This window comes from Zeus faber, assembly GCF_960531495.2.
Source record: "Zeus faber genome assembly, chromosome: 14".
In the NCBI taxonomy this organism is placed as follows: domain Eukaryota; kingdom Metazoa; phylum Chordata; class Actinopteri; order Zeiformes; family Zeidae; genus Zeus; species Zeus faber.
This window is the reverse complement of record NC_137200.1, coordinates 5,394,350-5,411,973: the sequence shown is the minus strand read 5'-3', so window position 1 is coordinate 5,411,973 and position 17,624 is coordinate 5,394,350. Positions and strand designations below refer to the sequence as shown.

The 17,624-nt window shown below is 41.9% G+C and overlaps 2 protein-coding genes across 4 annotated transcripts; both read right to left on the bottom strand.

The window, feature by feature from the left end:
- Nucleotides 1–599: 599 nt before the first annotated feature.
- Nucleotides 600–11,039, bottom strand: LOC307240278 (interferon regulatory factor 1-like). 3 transcript variants are annotated; one of them, XM_080014009.1, is made up of 10 exons: nt 10,909–11,039; nt 8,481–8,579; nt 7,362–7,461; nt 7,105–7,275; nt 6,907–6,947; nt 6,414–6,549; nt 5,000–5,116; nt 4,049–4,077; nt 2,494–2,629; nt 600–1,329 (listed from the first exon to the last, which is right to left on the bottom strand). In XM_080014009.1, the coding sequence occupies exons 2-10, from the start codon at nt 8,571–8,573 to the stop codon at nt 1,211–1,213; spliced, it is 942 nt and encodes a 313-aa protein (XP_079870135.1). In that variant the 5' UTR covers nt 8,574–8,579; nt 10,909–11,039; the 3' UTR covers nt 600–1,210. The 3 variants fall into 3 exon arrangements, with proteins under 3 accessions (XP_079870135.1, XP_079870136.1, XP_079870137.1); XM_080014010.1 differs by having other exon boundaries at nt 10,936–10,988; XM_080014011.1 differs by lacking the exon at nt 2,494–2,629.
- A 1,809-nt stretch (nt 11,040–12,848) lies between these two features.
- On the bottom strand, nt 12,849–17,318 carry LOC307240264 (interferon regulatory factor 1-like). Its single transcript, XM_080013991.1, has 10 exons — nt 17,247–17,318; nt 16,194–16,290; nt 15,827–15,926; nt 15,570–15,740; nt 15,365–15,405; nt 15,108–15,243; nt 14,874–14,984; nt 14,345–14,373; nt 14,088–14,223; nt 12,849–13,578 (listed from the first exon to the last, which is right to left on the bottom strand). The coding sequence occupies exons 2-10, from the start codon at nt 16,278–16,280 to the stop codon at nt 13,478–13,480; spliced, it is 912 nt and encodes a 303-aa protein (XP_079870117.1). The 5' UTR covers nt 16,281–16,290; nt 17,247–17,318; the 3' UTR covers nt 12,849–13,477.
- Nucleotides 17,319–17,624: the final 306 nt, after the last annotated feature.

The following is a 17,624-nucleotide window of genomic DNA, read 5'->3' as shown; positions in this document are numbered from 1 at the left end:
TGCAAAATTTGTGTGATTTGAAGGAAGGTAAACAACATGTACTGTATGTTGTTCAGCTCAAGCTAAAGAGCTTTCCAACTCTAGGCATCTGGAGCACCCTTTCGAGTTAAGTCGGACAAGGGGCTGGTTAGCTTTGAAAAGTTGGGGACAAACCTCCTATAGTAGCCGGCCAGCCCCGAGAACTGTCTCACACAACTTGCATTATAATTTCAATAAGTTTTACACTTTAAAGCTTTGTGGGCGAAAAGTCCCCTACCCCCAGATGTATTTTAAATAAAATATTTAATATTTATTAGTCTGCCTTTTTTTTTTCCATCAGCCGAGATTCGTCAGTCGACATTCTGTTAATATTCTGTATGTTTGTTTCTATATACAAGATAGTCTGATTATTGCTGATAAGTTTTATGTACATCCCTCCAACAACTTGGCCAATGTCAAAGGTCACTCAGCCGCACTGGAGGTCCAAAGGTGGGGTGCCTGTGCTGTTAAAACATCAGTTTCGCAAAAATATTGGGCACAAAATAACACAATGACACGCAAAGGAATTTTGTTTTACTTTTTATTTAATTAAAAAAATAGAAAACATTTTTATAGTGCACCTTTTTACAAAAAATCAAAATAAGGCAAGAGATTAAGAGCTTTTACCAAATGTTTTTTTTGCACAACTATTCATGAGTGAAGTGTTAGGGTTAAATGTAAAATTGTTTTTTGCCTTTCCCCGGTAACTTACTGTAACATGAATTATTAATATTGATATCATATCATTATTATTAATAATATATTAATATTAATTATGATTAACTGACTAGGATGCATAATGACACAACTGAAACGGCAAAATTAGCTTGGATAATAACCAAAACAAAAAAGCAATGTAATGCCCAGTAAAAGCAGAGATACTTGCATTGATTCAAGTCCTTGTTACAACAAAATATGTCCAAAGTCTTCCAATGAGACCAATGGGAGTGGATAGTGGAGTCAACAAACCAAAGCAACATCCAGTATCCCTCAAACTACCTTAGCTTCTGTCTCTCTCTCTACTTCAGGGAAGGAATAGGGGTTGAGGCAAAAGATCGGAACGCAGAGGCGGGAAGAAAGTTTGAGCCAAGGGTCAGTGATGGTTGTCACCAGAACAACCACAGCAAACGCTCAAAGGCTGCTGCTAAGATGAGGCGTTGGGCGAGTCTATGTACAAAGTGTCCTTTAAGCTTCAGAGCTGGCAGGTGATGTGTTGGTACAGGTTTGTGCAGGTGCTGCTCTGGGAGCCGTCTGTTTGGGTTCGAAGCCCTGCGTCCAGATCCATGTAGAGTCGCACGTTTAGTTCCTCTCCTGAAATGAATCAATTACCAACCAATTAATGAATTTGATTTTAACAAAAACGATTTACAATCCCTTTAATTCTACTTAGGCAACAGGAACAAAACAGCAGTTGCAGAGTCAGTGTAACTGTGGACTGACTATCTGCCATCATGACACTTATCTTATCCGAGATCTTTCTCTCAACTGACACAACTGAATCAGATTCAAGTGCTGGATGTGCTCCACCCAGGTGAGGCTGAAGATGACCACATCATCAAGGTAAGCTGCAATGGAGTCCTCACAGCCTTGGAGGACTCCATCTGACTCCAAAGGTGTCACCAAAGTCCAAAGGTGAACTGGATGGGTCTCCCTGGTTTGCAGAACGAGGAGGTCTGCATGACTCTTCCAGTGTCACTTGTCAGTAGGTCTAGGGTGGTGATGTACCTGGCAGCGCCAACCTCCAAAAAGATTTTGACACAATGACAACAGGACCGCACCACCCTGATATAGACAGCAAACACACCAAGCACCAACATGGTTTCCACTTCCTGTCTCAGCTTCTCCACCAGACGATGTGGAAGCCGGTAGGGTTAGGATCAGGAACCCTTCCTTCAGGACTATAATGCTGGACAGTAGGCATCTTTGGAGGATTGGGAGCAACCTGAAGGACATGCTCTGCCTCTTCTGATGCCAGATGAGCAAGAACCAGGGTGGGCCATTTTGGTCAGGTTCTCCAAACATGTCTCCACCTCTTCCTCCATGCCCTTCTTTCCAGTGATTGGCTATGGGCAACCAGCCCATGCAAAAAGGTTGACAGTGGCCAAAAAGTTGTTGCAACTGGGCAACCCTTAATTTCGAGCACTGATCAGCCATGAATCAGAACAGTGTCGAAATGCCTCTACCTTTATGAGGAGCATAAAGGCTCTGTAGCCACACACAAGCCCTGCAGCTGCAAAAGCCCAAAGCACTGCAACCACAGAAGAACCCTGAAACTGCAGAAAAGTTCTGTGCCTGAAAAACTACAACCACATTCACATTCCCAGACACACAAAGCAATAACACCTTTCAGTTGTTTGTGAATATTTCTACACTATTTTCGCTAAACCTCTGTACTTCTCTGTGCATTCTCTCCAATCAGCTCAGAGGATTTGCAAAGAACCATTCCCATCTGACAAATCATCTTACAGAATTTACCTGCAGACAAGTCACTCCACTGGCTCCCTGGGCTGGAGTTTGAGTAACAGTCTGTGCATGATTCATTGCTCAGCAACCCCATGCCTTCTGAACTGCTTTGCATCCGGAGTGTGTCTAGCTCCTGTTGCTGGCAAATCTGAAAGAGCAACACTGGAGTAAGTGTCGTTGTAATTTACTGGGGATTTCTTTTCACTTGTATAATAATCATTCTGACTTCTGAAGAACACACATGGATGAAGCAGAATCAGAGACATGGGTTTTCCTGATAATAAAAAATAACATGTAAGTATTAGATGCTCAGACCTGCCAACCTTGGGAAAATATTTTGAGTACCACAATAGTGTAACAGAGTCTCCGTGGCATTTGAGTTACTGCAGCTAAATGACTCCCTCAGTTATTCACACCGTATACACTGTAGTCGTCTTGTAACGAGGCCAATCAAATTTTAGGCAAGCTACTATGGCTGACTATATACAGTAATTTATCTGATGAGGATATACCCCTTGAAATGCATCATCTCGTAAAGTTACTAGAGATGCACCGATTTCAATTTTCTTGGCCGATTCCTATTTCAGATTTTTTTTAAGTCTGACCTGCTGATTCCGATTTCTGGTCTGCTGTACGTCGATAACAAATAAACCCTGTGATCTGATCCCGCTCACGTTATTGGACAGCTGCACATACAGACCACTGCTGCAATTTTCAGTTCCCACAATAGTGAGGTTGCTGTCACTGAGTTCCAATAAAATAGAACATGGGACTGTCACCAAGTTTCAGAATAATACAACCTGTAACTCTCACTGAGTTTTAGTAGGACACAACATATAACTAACATGGAAATGTCCAGTTCAAATTTCAAATGAAAGTCTCTTTCACTTTAAGTGCAAATATACATTTATTTTATATTTATATGGTACTTTACAAATTAATTGCAATCATTAAAAAAAATAAACAAATAAAATAAATGGCCGACTGTTCTCGCTCTCGTTCACTGGAAGTCCTCCTTCACTCACCGTGCCTTAAACCAAGTGAATCAAATCGGACGACTCGTTTTACTGAGTGACTTGTCAAGAACTAAGTCTCAAAAAATAGTCTTTTCATCACGAGTGGAGCTCCGATGTGACAGCGGTAGAAACGCAGTTTGCACAACGTTAGAATATTGTCAGGGGATAAATAAATAAATGATCTAATCTTTGTTTACCTTGAAGTACAGCCAAAATTGTATTTCTTTTGCTCGCTTTTTTGAGCTTCAACTATGTTACATTACGTTGTATCGGTTTGAGTATTGGAGCATTTTTACAAGTACGGCACATGAGCACAGTATAGGTGTATAAATTTGACCGGCACAGAATCTGAATATATATATATATATAGACACTGATCAGCCGGTGAGAACCGACCAATTCCAGTCACTGGCCGCTCAATCTGTGCCTCCCCTGTTTTACATGTTAACATTACAGTCATTACTAATGTTACATTACTAAGAAATGCGTAGTTGGTACACAAAATGCGTGCAGATTTGGAAGGTCTGGATGCTGTTCAAAGCCCAACCTACCTTAAAAAAGTCTTCTGAGTCGTCGTATCCTGGAAAAGGAGAGAGAGGGAAGGGTGGAGGACATTTATCAGTCAAGACACTATCATAGGCGCTTACATGATAGAGCTTTTAAAGTTCAGTACAGTTTTATGCAGAGCGTGAACCATGGAATGAAACAGGAAGACACCTTCTATCTATCGGGGGGGTTATGCATTTATGTCTGTGGATGTGTGGTATGCTACTGTAACCAGCAATGAATATCGATTTTCTAGTGATGTTGCAACATACAGTATGTTATTTTATTTTGTTGTGTCAAATGGTCATGTAGCCTGTAACCTGACTACCTGGTTTACTGTAAAGTCTTGCCAGGTCTAAGTCTCTTCTTCCACTCTTCTCAGGAAGCAGGCTCCCTACAGTTTGACTTTTTTTAAGGCCACCACACGTGTGAGCTGCTTGATGTTTTTCAATGGCACTCCCTACTGCAATATATTCAACATTCAACAGTCACTGCCACACATTTTGACAAATTGGCACTTTAAGGTTCTACATTTCAAGCTCTCGATCTAAATGGCATCGACAAACAAGGACAAATGATCGAGCCTGCATGTCCAGTCATGGTAAAATGTAACCAATTTCTTCACTACTTTCACTTTTCCTCTCCATTATTGAGGATAGCTAGTAGGTGTTGTGTTGGTTGGTGAGTGTCCGCTTTGTTTACAGCTGGTTGCCATGGTGCTGCTAATACAATATGATCAATTACAAACCACACATTTCTTGTTTCGAGAATAACCTAGAATATTTTCAGTGCACAGTGAACACAGTGAGGATATTAGCATCGTGTTCACTGAGTTAATAAAGGATCATTGTCTAGTTATATTGGGTGCACCTAAACGAATAAATGAAATGCACCTAAACGAACCTGCAAATGCTAAAAATGTGTTGTTAGCAGGTGTGTGACAGTCGTGTTCATACCTGGGCTGTGCTCAGGTGAGACTTCAAATCTTCTGTAGAGGTCATTAGTGCTGTCAGGCCCGATCTCAACCGATGCCGACCAGTCAGGAACCTGGGACGGACTCATATACATGAAGTCTGACAGGAAGACAAACAACAGCATACCATTCATCTTCAGTTTGTTTTTTAACAAGAACATTCAGAAGTGATGCTGGGATTTGGTTTGTTTTCTTTAAATTGGTACTATATCCCAAAATCAGGCCACCAGGCCACCAGGCGGGCCACAAGGGTATTGCATCTGGGGCGCTAAATCATGGGCAAAACACATCGATTTTATTGAAAAAACTGATAAAAAATTATGAATTACAAAAACCTTTATAAATGTAAAAATAATAATCATTTAATTGTATTTTTTCTTTGGAATCTTCAAAAATGCATCATCACTGATAGATAGGAACTTATGTTTTTTGTCAAACGAAGCTCTGAAGCCATGTAAACTGTGCCGTCACCTCGAGACAAAACACCAACAGGTCATGTCCAAGCTGCTTTAATCTTTCAGTGATAAACTCAAGGAGTATTAGGGCAAGGAGAAAGTCATCGAAACGTCATGTATGGGCACCGAGAATGCAAATCCCGATCTGACCAACAGAGCCGTGTCAATTCTGATGCCTTTCCCGACGACATATCTCTGTGGGACTGGCTTTTCGGCGCTTGTGGCATTGAAGACGAAATACAGGAATTAACTGAATGTTGAGCCAGATCTTTGCCGGAGACTGTCGTCCCTTAAGCCAGACACCAAGCGTTTGGTGTCTGCCATGCAACATCATCCTTCTCATGAGGTGAGTTCATATTAACGTGCTCCTGTTATTATTAGTTTTATCAGCGCTGGCGTGAGACATGAGTCTCACTGTATGTATGAGAATGCATATGATTTTTAAAATATACATCCTCTGAGAACGCACTGTATCGCTTCTGTATTACTTCTGGTAGGATGTGGGCCGCCAACACTTTTGAGATTTTCAAGTGGGCCGCGAGTCCAAAAAGGTTGGGAACCACTGCTGTAGAATGAATCGCACATACAATAAATGTGTTATGCCTTTGTATGAGTGAATATTCAATGGTTTATCAGAACTCCCAATATGTGCAGACAGATCTAGTAACAGGATGAATACTTATACTATATAATATTGTATATTTGTTAATACTGTGGTCTGTATTTTTGTTTACCATACCATGCTGATTTTATGACATTTTACATGGAAATCATATTCTGTGTTAACAAAACTAAACAATTTCAAATATTTGAATCTCGCCCTTACATTGATGCCATTGTAATATATGGGGTAGAAGCATGACTTCTTTGTTTAATGCCAGTAAAGACAACAAAAACAAACAAGTATAGAGTTACCTCTATACCGAGTCGGATCTTTCTTACCGTGCTGCTCTGTGCTGTCCACCGTGTTCTCCTGTGTAGAGCCGTTGTCTTCTTTAATCTGTGTTTGCTGCTCGTGTGCAGGAGACGGCGTGCCCTTCCAGTCCATGTCCTCTGACCTTTTCTCTGCCTTTATGGGCTGTCAGCAAAATTAAATAGAATAAAATAAAATAGGTTGATATTGTCCGCTAGGGGGGCTGTTGCCTCGGCCTTCATCACATTCATCGTGAATGGCAAACAAGGGAAGGAATCACACAAAATAGCCAGTATAACCTGTTTGGTGACTTTGTTGTGCTGGTAGGCAAAAGAGACCTACACACAAGTCAGCATATGCATATGCAAATAGCAGTCCAACATTTACAACATTGACATTTCACTGCATATGTGTATGAAAGTATGTATATGTATGTGATGAACAAACCTCTTGAATCTTGAACAATAAGTCATGAAATCAAAGAATTAAAGTAGTAATTGCACAAGTGATAATGAAACATACCTTGTTCCTTCGCTTTCTGTCCTTTGCTTTGCTCCGATTTTCTGTACAGTGAATAAAAAAAATAGCATTTAGATACGCCATCAGGGGTCAATATAGGAGTATCTCAGACCGAGAGCTATTTGACTGTACACAATATGATTACAACCATTCTCTTCACCAAACGTAAAATTCCTGACGGAATGTCCTCAACCATCTCACCTTTGGTTTTGGCGGGAGGGTGCAGCATCCTGTAGACGCGTACTGCCTGGTGGCCTTTGTTGACGCTCTTGTCTTTGACCTCTTCCACGTCTGGGAGTGAGTTCAACGCATTGCGGAAGTTAGCTTTCCACGTCTTGGGGTCTGGCGTAGTCTCGCCCTGTTTGTATTTTCCTACAGAATGCGCAGAATCGCGTTAGAACACTGAAGCTTTTTTTAATCGTTTTATATGTAAATCTCCATGTATGTGGTCCACTCACCTGTGTGGACGGCCCACTGTTTAAATAGACAGGCGTCCCTGTCCACCTCCCAGCCATGTCGTGCGGCGTGCTTCCAGGGAATAGAGAACATCTTCTTCTCCTGATACATGGGACATATAAGAGTACTGGGTCAGACCAAAACGTGCACCATATACAAAGATTTTAAAAAAGGCTATATTCAATTGTTTCAAAGGATAAGCATTTTAAACAAACAAAAAAAATCTGTCCATGGAATGACCACTCCAAACCTCTCGTGTCTCATTGAAATAGACATGGAACAGAATAACAGTAGTATGACTCTCTAAGGAAGGTATTTTGAGTTTATTCTTTTTAAGGACAGTGGACAGGTTTATGCACATTACTGCCCCTGGATAAAGGTAAAGATAAATCTAGGCTGTAATTGTTGCAGAGCCAGAGATTACAGTAATATGACAGAATATCGCCCTGACGCAAGTGACATTGCGATGTTGAGCCTTGGGAAGTTAAAGAACAGGTTGGCCATTTTCTTAAATGTTTGTCCCATTGCACTGCATTTTAGCACAGTGAGCACAGCATAGCAGCACCTGCAGCTGAGTGGAAATTTTCTCAGTAGTAAAGCTTTCAGCGAGGTTGTTGTCATGAACAGATAATTTTGTGATGGGAAGCCAACATTTTAAGAGGCCTGGGTGGAAAAGTGGCAAACATATCCTTTAACATTAGAAATGGGTTATATTCATATTATTAAACGTTTAATTTAAGTTGCCATATTTTTTTTCACCATACCACCTCATGTAAGTCGCTTTGGACAAAAGCGTCAGCCAAAAATAAATGTAAATGTAAATTCAGGAAGAGTGACATAAACAACCTTGTTTTCAATATTTTTGTGTTTGTCCAAATTCCTGCCTTGCTTTCTAATGCCATTAAACACGCTAACCATGTGTGAAGTTTGTCTAAAAAAGCTTGTTGAAAGAGTTGAAATTAATTTTTCCATCCGTTCATCTGACAGAGAAAATGTTTGCGTAGACTAATGTAATAAAGTGAAATAATCCTGCAATAACTGTAGCCCGAGTGCCACGGCCAATGGGCAGGTCAAATGCATTCGCTTGGAGAAAGAAATGTGCCGTAGAAAAAGGCTCTCACTTTGTCCAGCCATACAAAGCCGGAGACGGCGTTGGATTCGATCATGTTCTCCAGCCAAGGCCTCATCCTCATCCTCATCCTTGGACCTGGCATGGTTGTCTATAGACACAAAATTAAGAGGAAAGGTGGATATAACCCAGACTCAATTTATCCAACTCTATATTTAGTGCCATAAGGCCAGGGCAGAAGGATGTTAATACGGGAGGCAATGCTGCTAATAATGCACGGCAAACAATGGTCTTTGGAATGAACTGGGAGTTGCAATAAACCCAGTTAATCATTTTGTAGGAGTAAAAGCCAAGAGTGAACCCTGAACAGAGGTTGGAGTAAAACTGTGAGACATTCAGTTTTAGTGCCGTATAACAATTTATGGACACTTGAATGTTCCTGCTTTGTAAATGCTTTTGTGTGTGACCAGTGACCAGGGGCGGATCTGATGATTTTGGGGCCCGTTTCAAAGTGCTACCATGGAGGCCCCCCACCACCCCACCTCACGCTATTAGAAAACGCATAAAGTCTGTTACACACCGGAAGCGGGAGATGACGAAAGGCGGACGGAACATTTTTGCGAATGAAATACTTAACGCAAGCATGTTGAATGTTAAATGTGCTGCGGAAGCAGGGATGGCAGATGTCAAGCGGCCTCTAGCCCATTTTTTCTGGGTCGCGCAAAGCGCAGTGTCAAAAACACACAGCCAGACATTCAATAACCACATATTAAAAGTGTTGAGGTGTTATGTTGCCTATTCATCTGATCAGTAATTTTGATAAACAAACGTGATTTATTGAAAATGATCCAATGTTTCTGCCGCTCTGTGCATGAAAGCGCGTGAAAACGCACATCTGGTATCAACACCAAAGGGCAGGAAAATGCGAAGCGCGCGGAGTAACTTTATTCTTCCAGCGTGCGAGCCAGCTGCAAATACACAAATAAATCCAAAAATGTATTCATTCAGTCATTCTATGTTTATATTTGTCTGTATTTTTTTAATATCTTATTTTACTTTTAATTCTGTTTGATTTTACTGGTAAAATGTAATTTGTTTTATATTTTCAGACTTAGAAATGCACCAATCCTCACCATGACAAATGCTATGCAAATGCCCTTTGCGGAATAATAAACTCGTTCACATTCTGATTGTGATGAAATCGGTCCGGTTGCGGCGCGGCGGAGTAAAGTGTGTGCTCGTTATTGATCGGAGTATTATTTATTCTTTAAGAATTGGAGCACTGTTGAGAGGCGGGCGGACGTTAATTCGTCTGCGTCGTTAATCCTCGGTGGAGAAAGTGCCTCACCTTGGATTAACAACATTTTGAATCATTAGATTATTTTAAGATTATAACATTGATTTGCCGTTACCCAGTGTGTTTTGACTCAGGACTGGTGCAGAACTTATTTGAATCATAAAAAAATAAAATAAAACATCGTTTGGGGGCCGTCGCGGGGCCCCCTGGTGGTTGGGAGCCTGTACATTTGAAAAGGGTGAAACATAGGTCAGTCCGCCCCCGCCAGTGACAGGTTCCCAAAATTCGGTCCAGGGCCCCCTAGGGGTCTCGAAGGAAAGGGGACAGCAGCAAGATAAAAATAAAGAAATCCAAATTTGATTTCTTTATTTTTATTTTTTATCTTTTTTTCCCACCACGAAATATTCATGCTCAGCCTCAGTTATACAGCTGATTGTTCTTCTCCTTTTAGCTTTGCACTTGGTGGCTGCCACAAAATAGTTTGGGAACCCCTTATCTAAAGTGATCTACAGTGATCTAAAAGAGTGTTTCTCAACGTGGGGCTCGGGGACACCTTCAGGGGCTTCTTCCACAGGGACTGATAGCAAAAATAAATGAATAGTTAAACTTTACTACTACTGCATTTACAAGACGGTACGCGCCATTAGTGGCTGTACAATAATGGCTGCTCCGATACCAGTTTCACTGTTATCTCCCAAACTATAGTATAGACAGACATGGAACAATAAACACCTCCGATTGGGGTCCCGGTAACAGAAATCTTATCAAATTGCGTATCAAACTGAAACGTTTCTTTGATATTAAAAACGTTTGAAGAATCATGGATCTAAGTGACTGAAGTGGAACAGCGTCACATAATTCCGTGGGTCACACACTTCGGCACAACATAGCAAACGCAGGCGCCTTGATGGCTGACTGTTTACAGTCAGGCTGTTTTCGGCTGTCTACGTGCATGACGTAAAACTTTGCAACGATGACGATAGAAATAATATAATGATAATGATAACAACAACAAAAACAACAATAATAATAACAATAATAATAACAAAAACAATAATAGTAATTAGAATGGTGAAAATGATGATGATGATGATGATGATGATGATAATGCTGATGATGACGCTATCTGTAGTTGACATAACTTTGCAATTTGAAGAAATAAAGTAATAAAATAGGCACTTACAGTTGCAATAGCTAGAAAGTCCCTTACGGTTGCAATCTCGGACTATGCTGATATGTAAAATGTGAATAAGATGTCTTCCCTGCGCTCCAGCCCCGCTGCGCCAGTGGGCAGTGGCTGACATGAGGAACTAGTGTAGCTCAGGGTTTCGGGTTTCGCTGTGAACGGCTCGTTCATGGCGAACACATGTTTTGAAATGATTCGGCCGTCTGGCGTCACTCCGTGAGAAAAGCGTGGGGGGAGCGAGGGAAAGCGCGGCAACAACTTCCGAGGATCACAGTCCAGTCCAAGCCACGCAGTCAGACCAATGCGTTCGACGTAGGTCGTATACAAGTCGAGTGTTTTGCACGTTCCGCTCCGTTATTTTCTTTCGCAGAAGTCACTGATTTTTGTGACACGCACTCTGCGTTTCTCTTCAAAAAATAAATACCTCCGAGAGAGTTCGGCAAAATGACATCTCTGGGCGATTACGGTTTTCCATTCTTCCGCCCAAACGACACATTTCGAGAGAATGAAACAACTCCTCTGACCGCCGCCTTCTCGCCCACCGCTCACCGGCTCGCTGACGTCCCGTGAACGGGGAATTTCAAGCGACTCGTTCCGACCGCGTGAGTCGCCGGGGGCCGGCTCTCAAAAAGAGGCCGAGGCTCCCACCGCCGAGCAGCGCCCCAGGCCCGTGAGCGGAGCGTCTCCGCGCCTGCGCAGCGCGGCGCCGACCGGAGGCGCGCGGCGCTGCGGCGGGTCTTCTGATTTCCGAGAAATCACGCGGCTGCCGAGCGCCGCGGCCCGGGCGGAAGTCACGGCCAAGATCGAAACTAGCAGATCCCTGCTCCCCTTTCACAATGCTGCGTGTTCGCCTCTACGAATCCTCCAGAGGGGGGGAAACTAGCAGATCCCTGCTCCCCTTTCACAATGCTGCGTGTTCGCCTCTACGAATCCTCCAGAGGGGGGGAAACTAGCAGATCCCTGCTCCCCTTTCACAATGCTGCGTGTTCGCGTCTACAAATCCTCCAGAGGGGGGGAAACTAGCAGATCCCTGCTCCCCTTTCACAATGCTGCGTGTTCGCCTCTACGAATCCTCCAGAGGGGGGAAACTAGCAGATCCCTGCTCCCCTTTCACAATGCTGCGTGTTCGCCTCTACGAATCCTCCAGAGGGGGGGAAACTAGCAGATCCCTGCTCCCCTTTCACAATGCTGCGTGTTCGCCTCTACGAATCCTCCAGGGGAAGAAACGCAAAACATAACACGCGCGGTGTTGTGTTCTATTGTAGTATTGAAAACATCAACTATTCATTGTGTTCACCTGAATCAAATCCAATCGAAATGTCTGTACGCGGCATATGCAGTATGTGATCATATATATCTCTGTTATAAATATACACGCACGCGTATATTTATACACATACATGTACTTTGAGTTTTCAGAGGAAAGGTGCTGTTCATATCCAGCGTCCTGACATAACAGGGCCTAGAATACTTTGGAGGGTGAAGTAGTGCTGCTGTATCTTCCCCCCCCCCCCCCTCTTCTGCAGACCGGTGTGCATGCAGATCCTAACTACAAGTTACAGCAAGAGTACAGGTGGTTTTCATAGTAATTAAAAAAAAAAAAGGATATGGACCTAATGAATCATCGATCAGTAATCCTAAAGCAGTGGTCTGATATTCCTCGCATTTTTTTTTTTTTTCCCCTCATCTCCTATATTCCTGGCTTGTTGAACATCAGCTTGAGACGAACCCTTCGCTGAGAAACTCAGCTATTTACGGGAAATGTTGTAGTAAATTAGACCGTCAGTAGGGGCAGAGTTGTGTTCAGAATGAATGCGGGTTTATTATAATTATTATCATTATTATTATTCAATATACGGTATATAATATAGTCCACATGCAACTTTTGGAATTCATGAATAACACAACAACCATAACAACCATCTTTGATGATTATTTTATTGTAGTTATTTTACAAAAATAAATAAAAATCACTTTACAATATTTACACAACCAACCACAGTATGTACAGAGATCCGTGAGGTCTCTTCGGAGTGTATGTTCAAAGTGTCCTTTAAGCCTCAAGACTAAAAATATTCACAAAATATATTCACAAAATATATTCACAAAATATATTCACAAAACGGGAGAGTGAGTAGTTTGCTCAGCAGGACATTTTCGTAAAACTTCCCATATGCAATATTTACATATACATAACAAAAAACAACCCACACACAGTTCATTAATACGAAAAGAGATAGCGAATATGGGGACACCCATGGCTATGGGGCTACGGTGGCAAGGTGCTTGCACTGCTGCCTCATATCAAGACGGTACTGGGCTCAATTCCCACCCGGGGCAGTGTGTGCTGATTAGGGACTTTTCTGTGTCAAGTTGGCATGTGCTCACATGGGTCTACTCCATATAACATCAGTAAGGACCCCACCAAAAACATGACATGATCATTGGCAGACATTTAGAATTTGTCCCCAGGCGTTTCACTGTATGCTGCCCACTGTGTGACAATAAAGAATCGTCTCACAATGTTAACATTGTTTTACATACATAATTTATTTACAAGCCCAGCTCAGCCAAAAAGGAGACTTCTTGCCGTGCAGTTCAATTCTAAACTTGATGTGAATAACCTTGCGTTGAGATCTGTGTAGAGCGGCAATTCTAGTTCCTCCCCTGAAATGAACAAATGAAAAAGTATATATTAAGCCAATAAAAATACAAAAAAAAAAAAAAAAAACAAGCACGCATTGCATGCTTGTTTTTTTTTTTGTAATTTCTATTCATTGGAGTTGTCCATGACAAGACACCATCCATTGGTCAGTTTTATAATCAGTAAATATAATTGGCACACGTGAAATAATGCAGAGTTGCTAAAATAGTTAACACTACTCCAAAACAATGCTGCTACAATGGATGCAAGAAGTAGAAATATCGGTTCAGAGATTCAATTATGACATTGAGGCTGTTTATTTTTCTAGATTTTTTTCAAATTATCATTCATTCACATTTTAAAAATATAGTCACTTTGTCCCGTTTTACATGTAAATTCTGCGATTGACGCACTTGGGACTGTGAGCTGCACTTCAAGCACTTTAAGCTCCTCCTATCTCTTGCAGCTGATTTGTTGTTGTTTTTTGTTTTTTTTCATTCTATAAATATTAATTCTACTCGGCCAAATTTACCTGAAGAGGATTCGCTCCACTGGCTCCCGGGGCTGGACTTGGAGTAACCATCGGTGCACAATCCGTTGCTGAAAAAGCCCTCCCCTGTTGAACTGCTCTGAAACCACTGTGTGTCCTGCTCTAACTGCTGACAAATCTGAAAGAGACACAATAATAATAATAATACTTATTATTATTTTTATTATTCATGGTATTCATTTTTCCTGATAATGAAAATCATATCTATGTAGCAGATGTGTGTTCAAAGCTCGACCTACATTAATAATGTCCTCTGTGTCTCCATAATCTGGAAATCCAAAGGAAGAAGGAGAGGAGATGATCAGTACACACCATAAGTGCTTTAAAAGTGCAGTACAGGCTGAAAACTGAAACAAGCGTTTGAAAAAATTACAAAATGTTTGATGGTTCCTAATAAATGTTTCCTGACAACTCCCTATGTACTGATGGGTTTTAACCACAAGTCGTTACTTGCCTACATTCTCCAATGCTTTTTTCATAACTCTATTCCCTTCTATTTTGTACCCCCACTTTGTATTATGTTTTGAGTATTATTTTATTTATATTATTTTATTCACTTACTGCATTACGTTTTAGGAATCACTTCGTTTTAGTTAGTTAGCGAGGTAGGAATTAGGTTAGCTATTATGTTCGGTTTCAAATTTATTGTGCATAATCTCCGGGCGTGTTGCAAAGACATTTCACAGCATATATGTATGAAAGTATGTCTATGTATGTGACAAATAAACCTCTTGAATCCTACTTTACTGCGCTGTCATAGTTTCTTACCGGTGTTGTGATCAGGTGACACTTCAAATTTTCTGGAGAACTCGTTTGTGCCGTGGAACCCCAGCTCCACTGTTGTCAACCACTCAGGGACCTCGCACGGCCCCAGAGAGTCTGCCAGGAAGACACACAACAGCATAGCTTTCATGAGGACATTTGCAAAAAAGGGGTTGCTGATTGGGGTCATTGTTTCACCAGTTTGATGTAGTTTGAAGCCTAGCTTATTTTTCTTCTTACCGTGCTGCTGTGTGCTGTCCACCGTGTTCTCCTGTGTAGAGTTGCTCTCTTCTTCACTCTGTGTTTGCTGCTCATGCGCAGGAGACGGCGTGTCCTTCCAGTGCATGTCCTCTGACCCTTTCTCTGCGTTTAGGGGCTGTAGGTATAATGAAACGGAATAAAAATACAACAACTTGCACCTGTGACAGTGGCAAAATCCATTTGCTGTCGCTCATAAAATAAGTTTTCACATGACACGTGATGAAAATGATACATACCTTGTTCCTTTGCTTTCCGAGCTTTGCTTTGCTCCGCTTAACTGTAGAGTGAATTAAAAAACAGAATTTTAACACGCCATCAGAGGTCAGTAGAGGAGTATCTCCGACTAAAATCGATTGGACCTGACACAAAAACGATTACAACCATGACCACATGGTTGTAACATGACTACAACCACAACCTTTGCCAAATGTATGAATTTACCTTTGGTTTTGGCGGGAAGGTGCAGCATCCTGTAGACGCGTACTGCCTGGTGGCCTTTGTTGACGCTCTTGTGTTTGACCTCTTCCACGTCGGGGAGTGAGTTCATGGCACAGCGGAAGTTAGCTTTCCACGTTTTGGGGTCTGGCGTAGTCTCGCCCTGTTTGTATTTTCCTACAGAATGCGCAGAATCGCCTTAGAACACTGAAGCTTTTTTAAATCGTTTTATATGTAAATCTCCATGTATGTGGTCCACTCACCTGTGTGGACGGCCCACTGTTTAAATAGACAGGCGTCCTTGTCCACCTCCCAGCCATGTCGTGCGGCGTGCTTCCAGGGAATAGAGAACATCTTCTTCTCCTGATACACGGGACATATAAGAGTACTGGGTCAGACCAAAACATGCACCATATATGAAGATTTTTTTTTTTTAAAGAACAGTTATACTAAGGAAACTGCAATATTAGCTTCAATCCAATCGAGAAGAGACTCTTCATAAGACATAGCGTACAAAACATTTACAAATCAATATTGAATATGTATTTTGTAGGAGCAATATCGCTGCTGGACAGACGTTGTTTGACGATTCCCAGCCATAATATCTTATGGAACTCGTTTTTGTCTCACCTTGTCCACCCACACGAGGCCAGGGATGGCGTTGGAATTAATCAAGTCCTCCAGCCAGGGCCTCATCCTCGTCCTTGACACCGGCATGGTTGTCTCCCTACACAATTTTGTAAGAAAAGGGAGGAGGGGAAAATGGTTTTAACGTTAAAAGAATGTGGAGTGGATGTCGGAGCAGCCGACTCGGGCTCGGCCTCTTCTCAATATTTATCGCTGTGAGTTAAGTCCACGGGCAGAAAGAAGGAAGTTGGATTTACAGTGTAAAGCGATAAGAGGGGAGAGGTCAAATTACACCCACGCTGAAATGTCTCTCCCGACTTTATTACAGGCGGGAGAGAAATGTTTGATAGATTAAGTTAAAAAAAAAAAAAAATACAAGCTTAAAATATAAGCCAGAGTGGGCTTATATTGGGAATAGTGGGAATCATTCGGAATGTATCGCACATGTATTATATTACCGTTAAAGTGTGAATTCATAACGTCGTCTGTGCTGCTGTAGGTGGTTTACATGGCACACCCCCGCATGCAAGATGCCTTGTTGCCAGAACGGCAGACCCCGCAACCAACAATGGCAACAGCACATGCATGGCGCAAATGCTGTTACTTATTAAGTGCTAAAAAATATATATATATAAAATATGGGATTTTTTTCAATAAAATAATCTTAGGGACAATCTCAAATCGCCGTTTGCAGCTGACACGCCCCTTTCCAACAGGCAACATCCTCGTGAACGCGCGCTTGTGCTGTTGCCTGCTGATGGTGAATTGATTCGTTGTAAAAGTTTAAAATGTGTCGTACCCGCAAAACAAAACACAGACTGCTGTACCAACTACATGTACAGCATCACACTTTGGGACGGTCTTCAAAAATCGTCTTAAAATCGACTTTTACCACCTTGTCTACAATTCTGATTGACTTTTTTCTTCGGTGTTTTTGCATTTTTGTAGGTGTTTAAGTTTCTTATTTGTGTGCCTTCGGCGTGGGAATCTCTTCCGCAACTATGTATTCGCACGTCATATTTCGAAATCAAATATGAAATAAGAAACTCAACTTACCGTTGCAAAGTCCCAATATCCTATTGAGTGTGAGTTAAAAGGAGGAACATTCCTTGTCCGCCTCCGTCTCTGTCAGCTCTGCTTGACACTGACAGGGAAGCCGCCTTTAAAGCGCGCTGCTGGGATTTCCCCTCCAGCCTCTGGAGGGGGGCCGGCTCCGCCCAAGCGCACACCGACAGGAGGAGAAGCGTTCGGATTTCCCAGAAGTCACGCACTTTAAGCGATGCCAAATAACAGAAAAAGGAAAGATATCAACGTTGCCACTTACTTGTCCTACATACATAGACGGATGGACTGGCAACCAATATAGCAACTTTTTTTTCCACACGCACACAACCACACACACTACCCTATATAATACATACATACATTTATGCA

Coding starts and splice junctions, on each gene's coding strand:
- LOC307240278 (XM_080014009.1), bottom strand. CDS start 8,573: ATGCCAGGTCCAAGGATGAGGATGAGGATGAGGCCTTGGCTGGAGAAC. Junction 6,550..6,906: donor ACAGAAAGCGAAGGAACAAG/GTATGTTTCATT, acceptor TTTTGCTGACAG/CCCATAAAGGCAGAGAAAAG. Junction 2,630..4,048: donor ACTCAGAAGACTTTTTTAAG/GTAGGTTGGGCT, acceptor TTGCTCTTTCAG/ATTTGCCAGCAACAGGAGCT.
- LOC307240264 (XM_080013991.1), bottom strand. CDS start 16,280: ATGCCGGTGTCAAGGACGAGGATGAGGCCCTGGCTGGAGGACTTGATT. Junction 15,927..16,193: donor GCCTCGTGTGGGTGGACAAG/GTGAGACAAAAA, acceptor CCCGTGTATCAG/GAGAAGAAGATGTTCTCTAT. Junction 15,741..15,826: donor ACAGTGGGCCGTCCACACAG/GTGAGTGGACCA, acceptor CGCATTCTGTAG/GAAAATACAAACAGGGCGAG.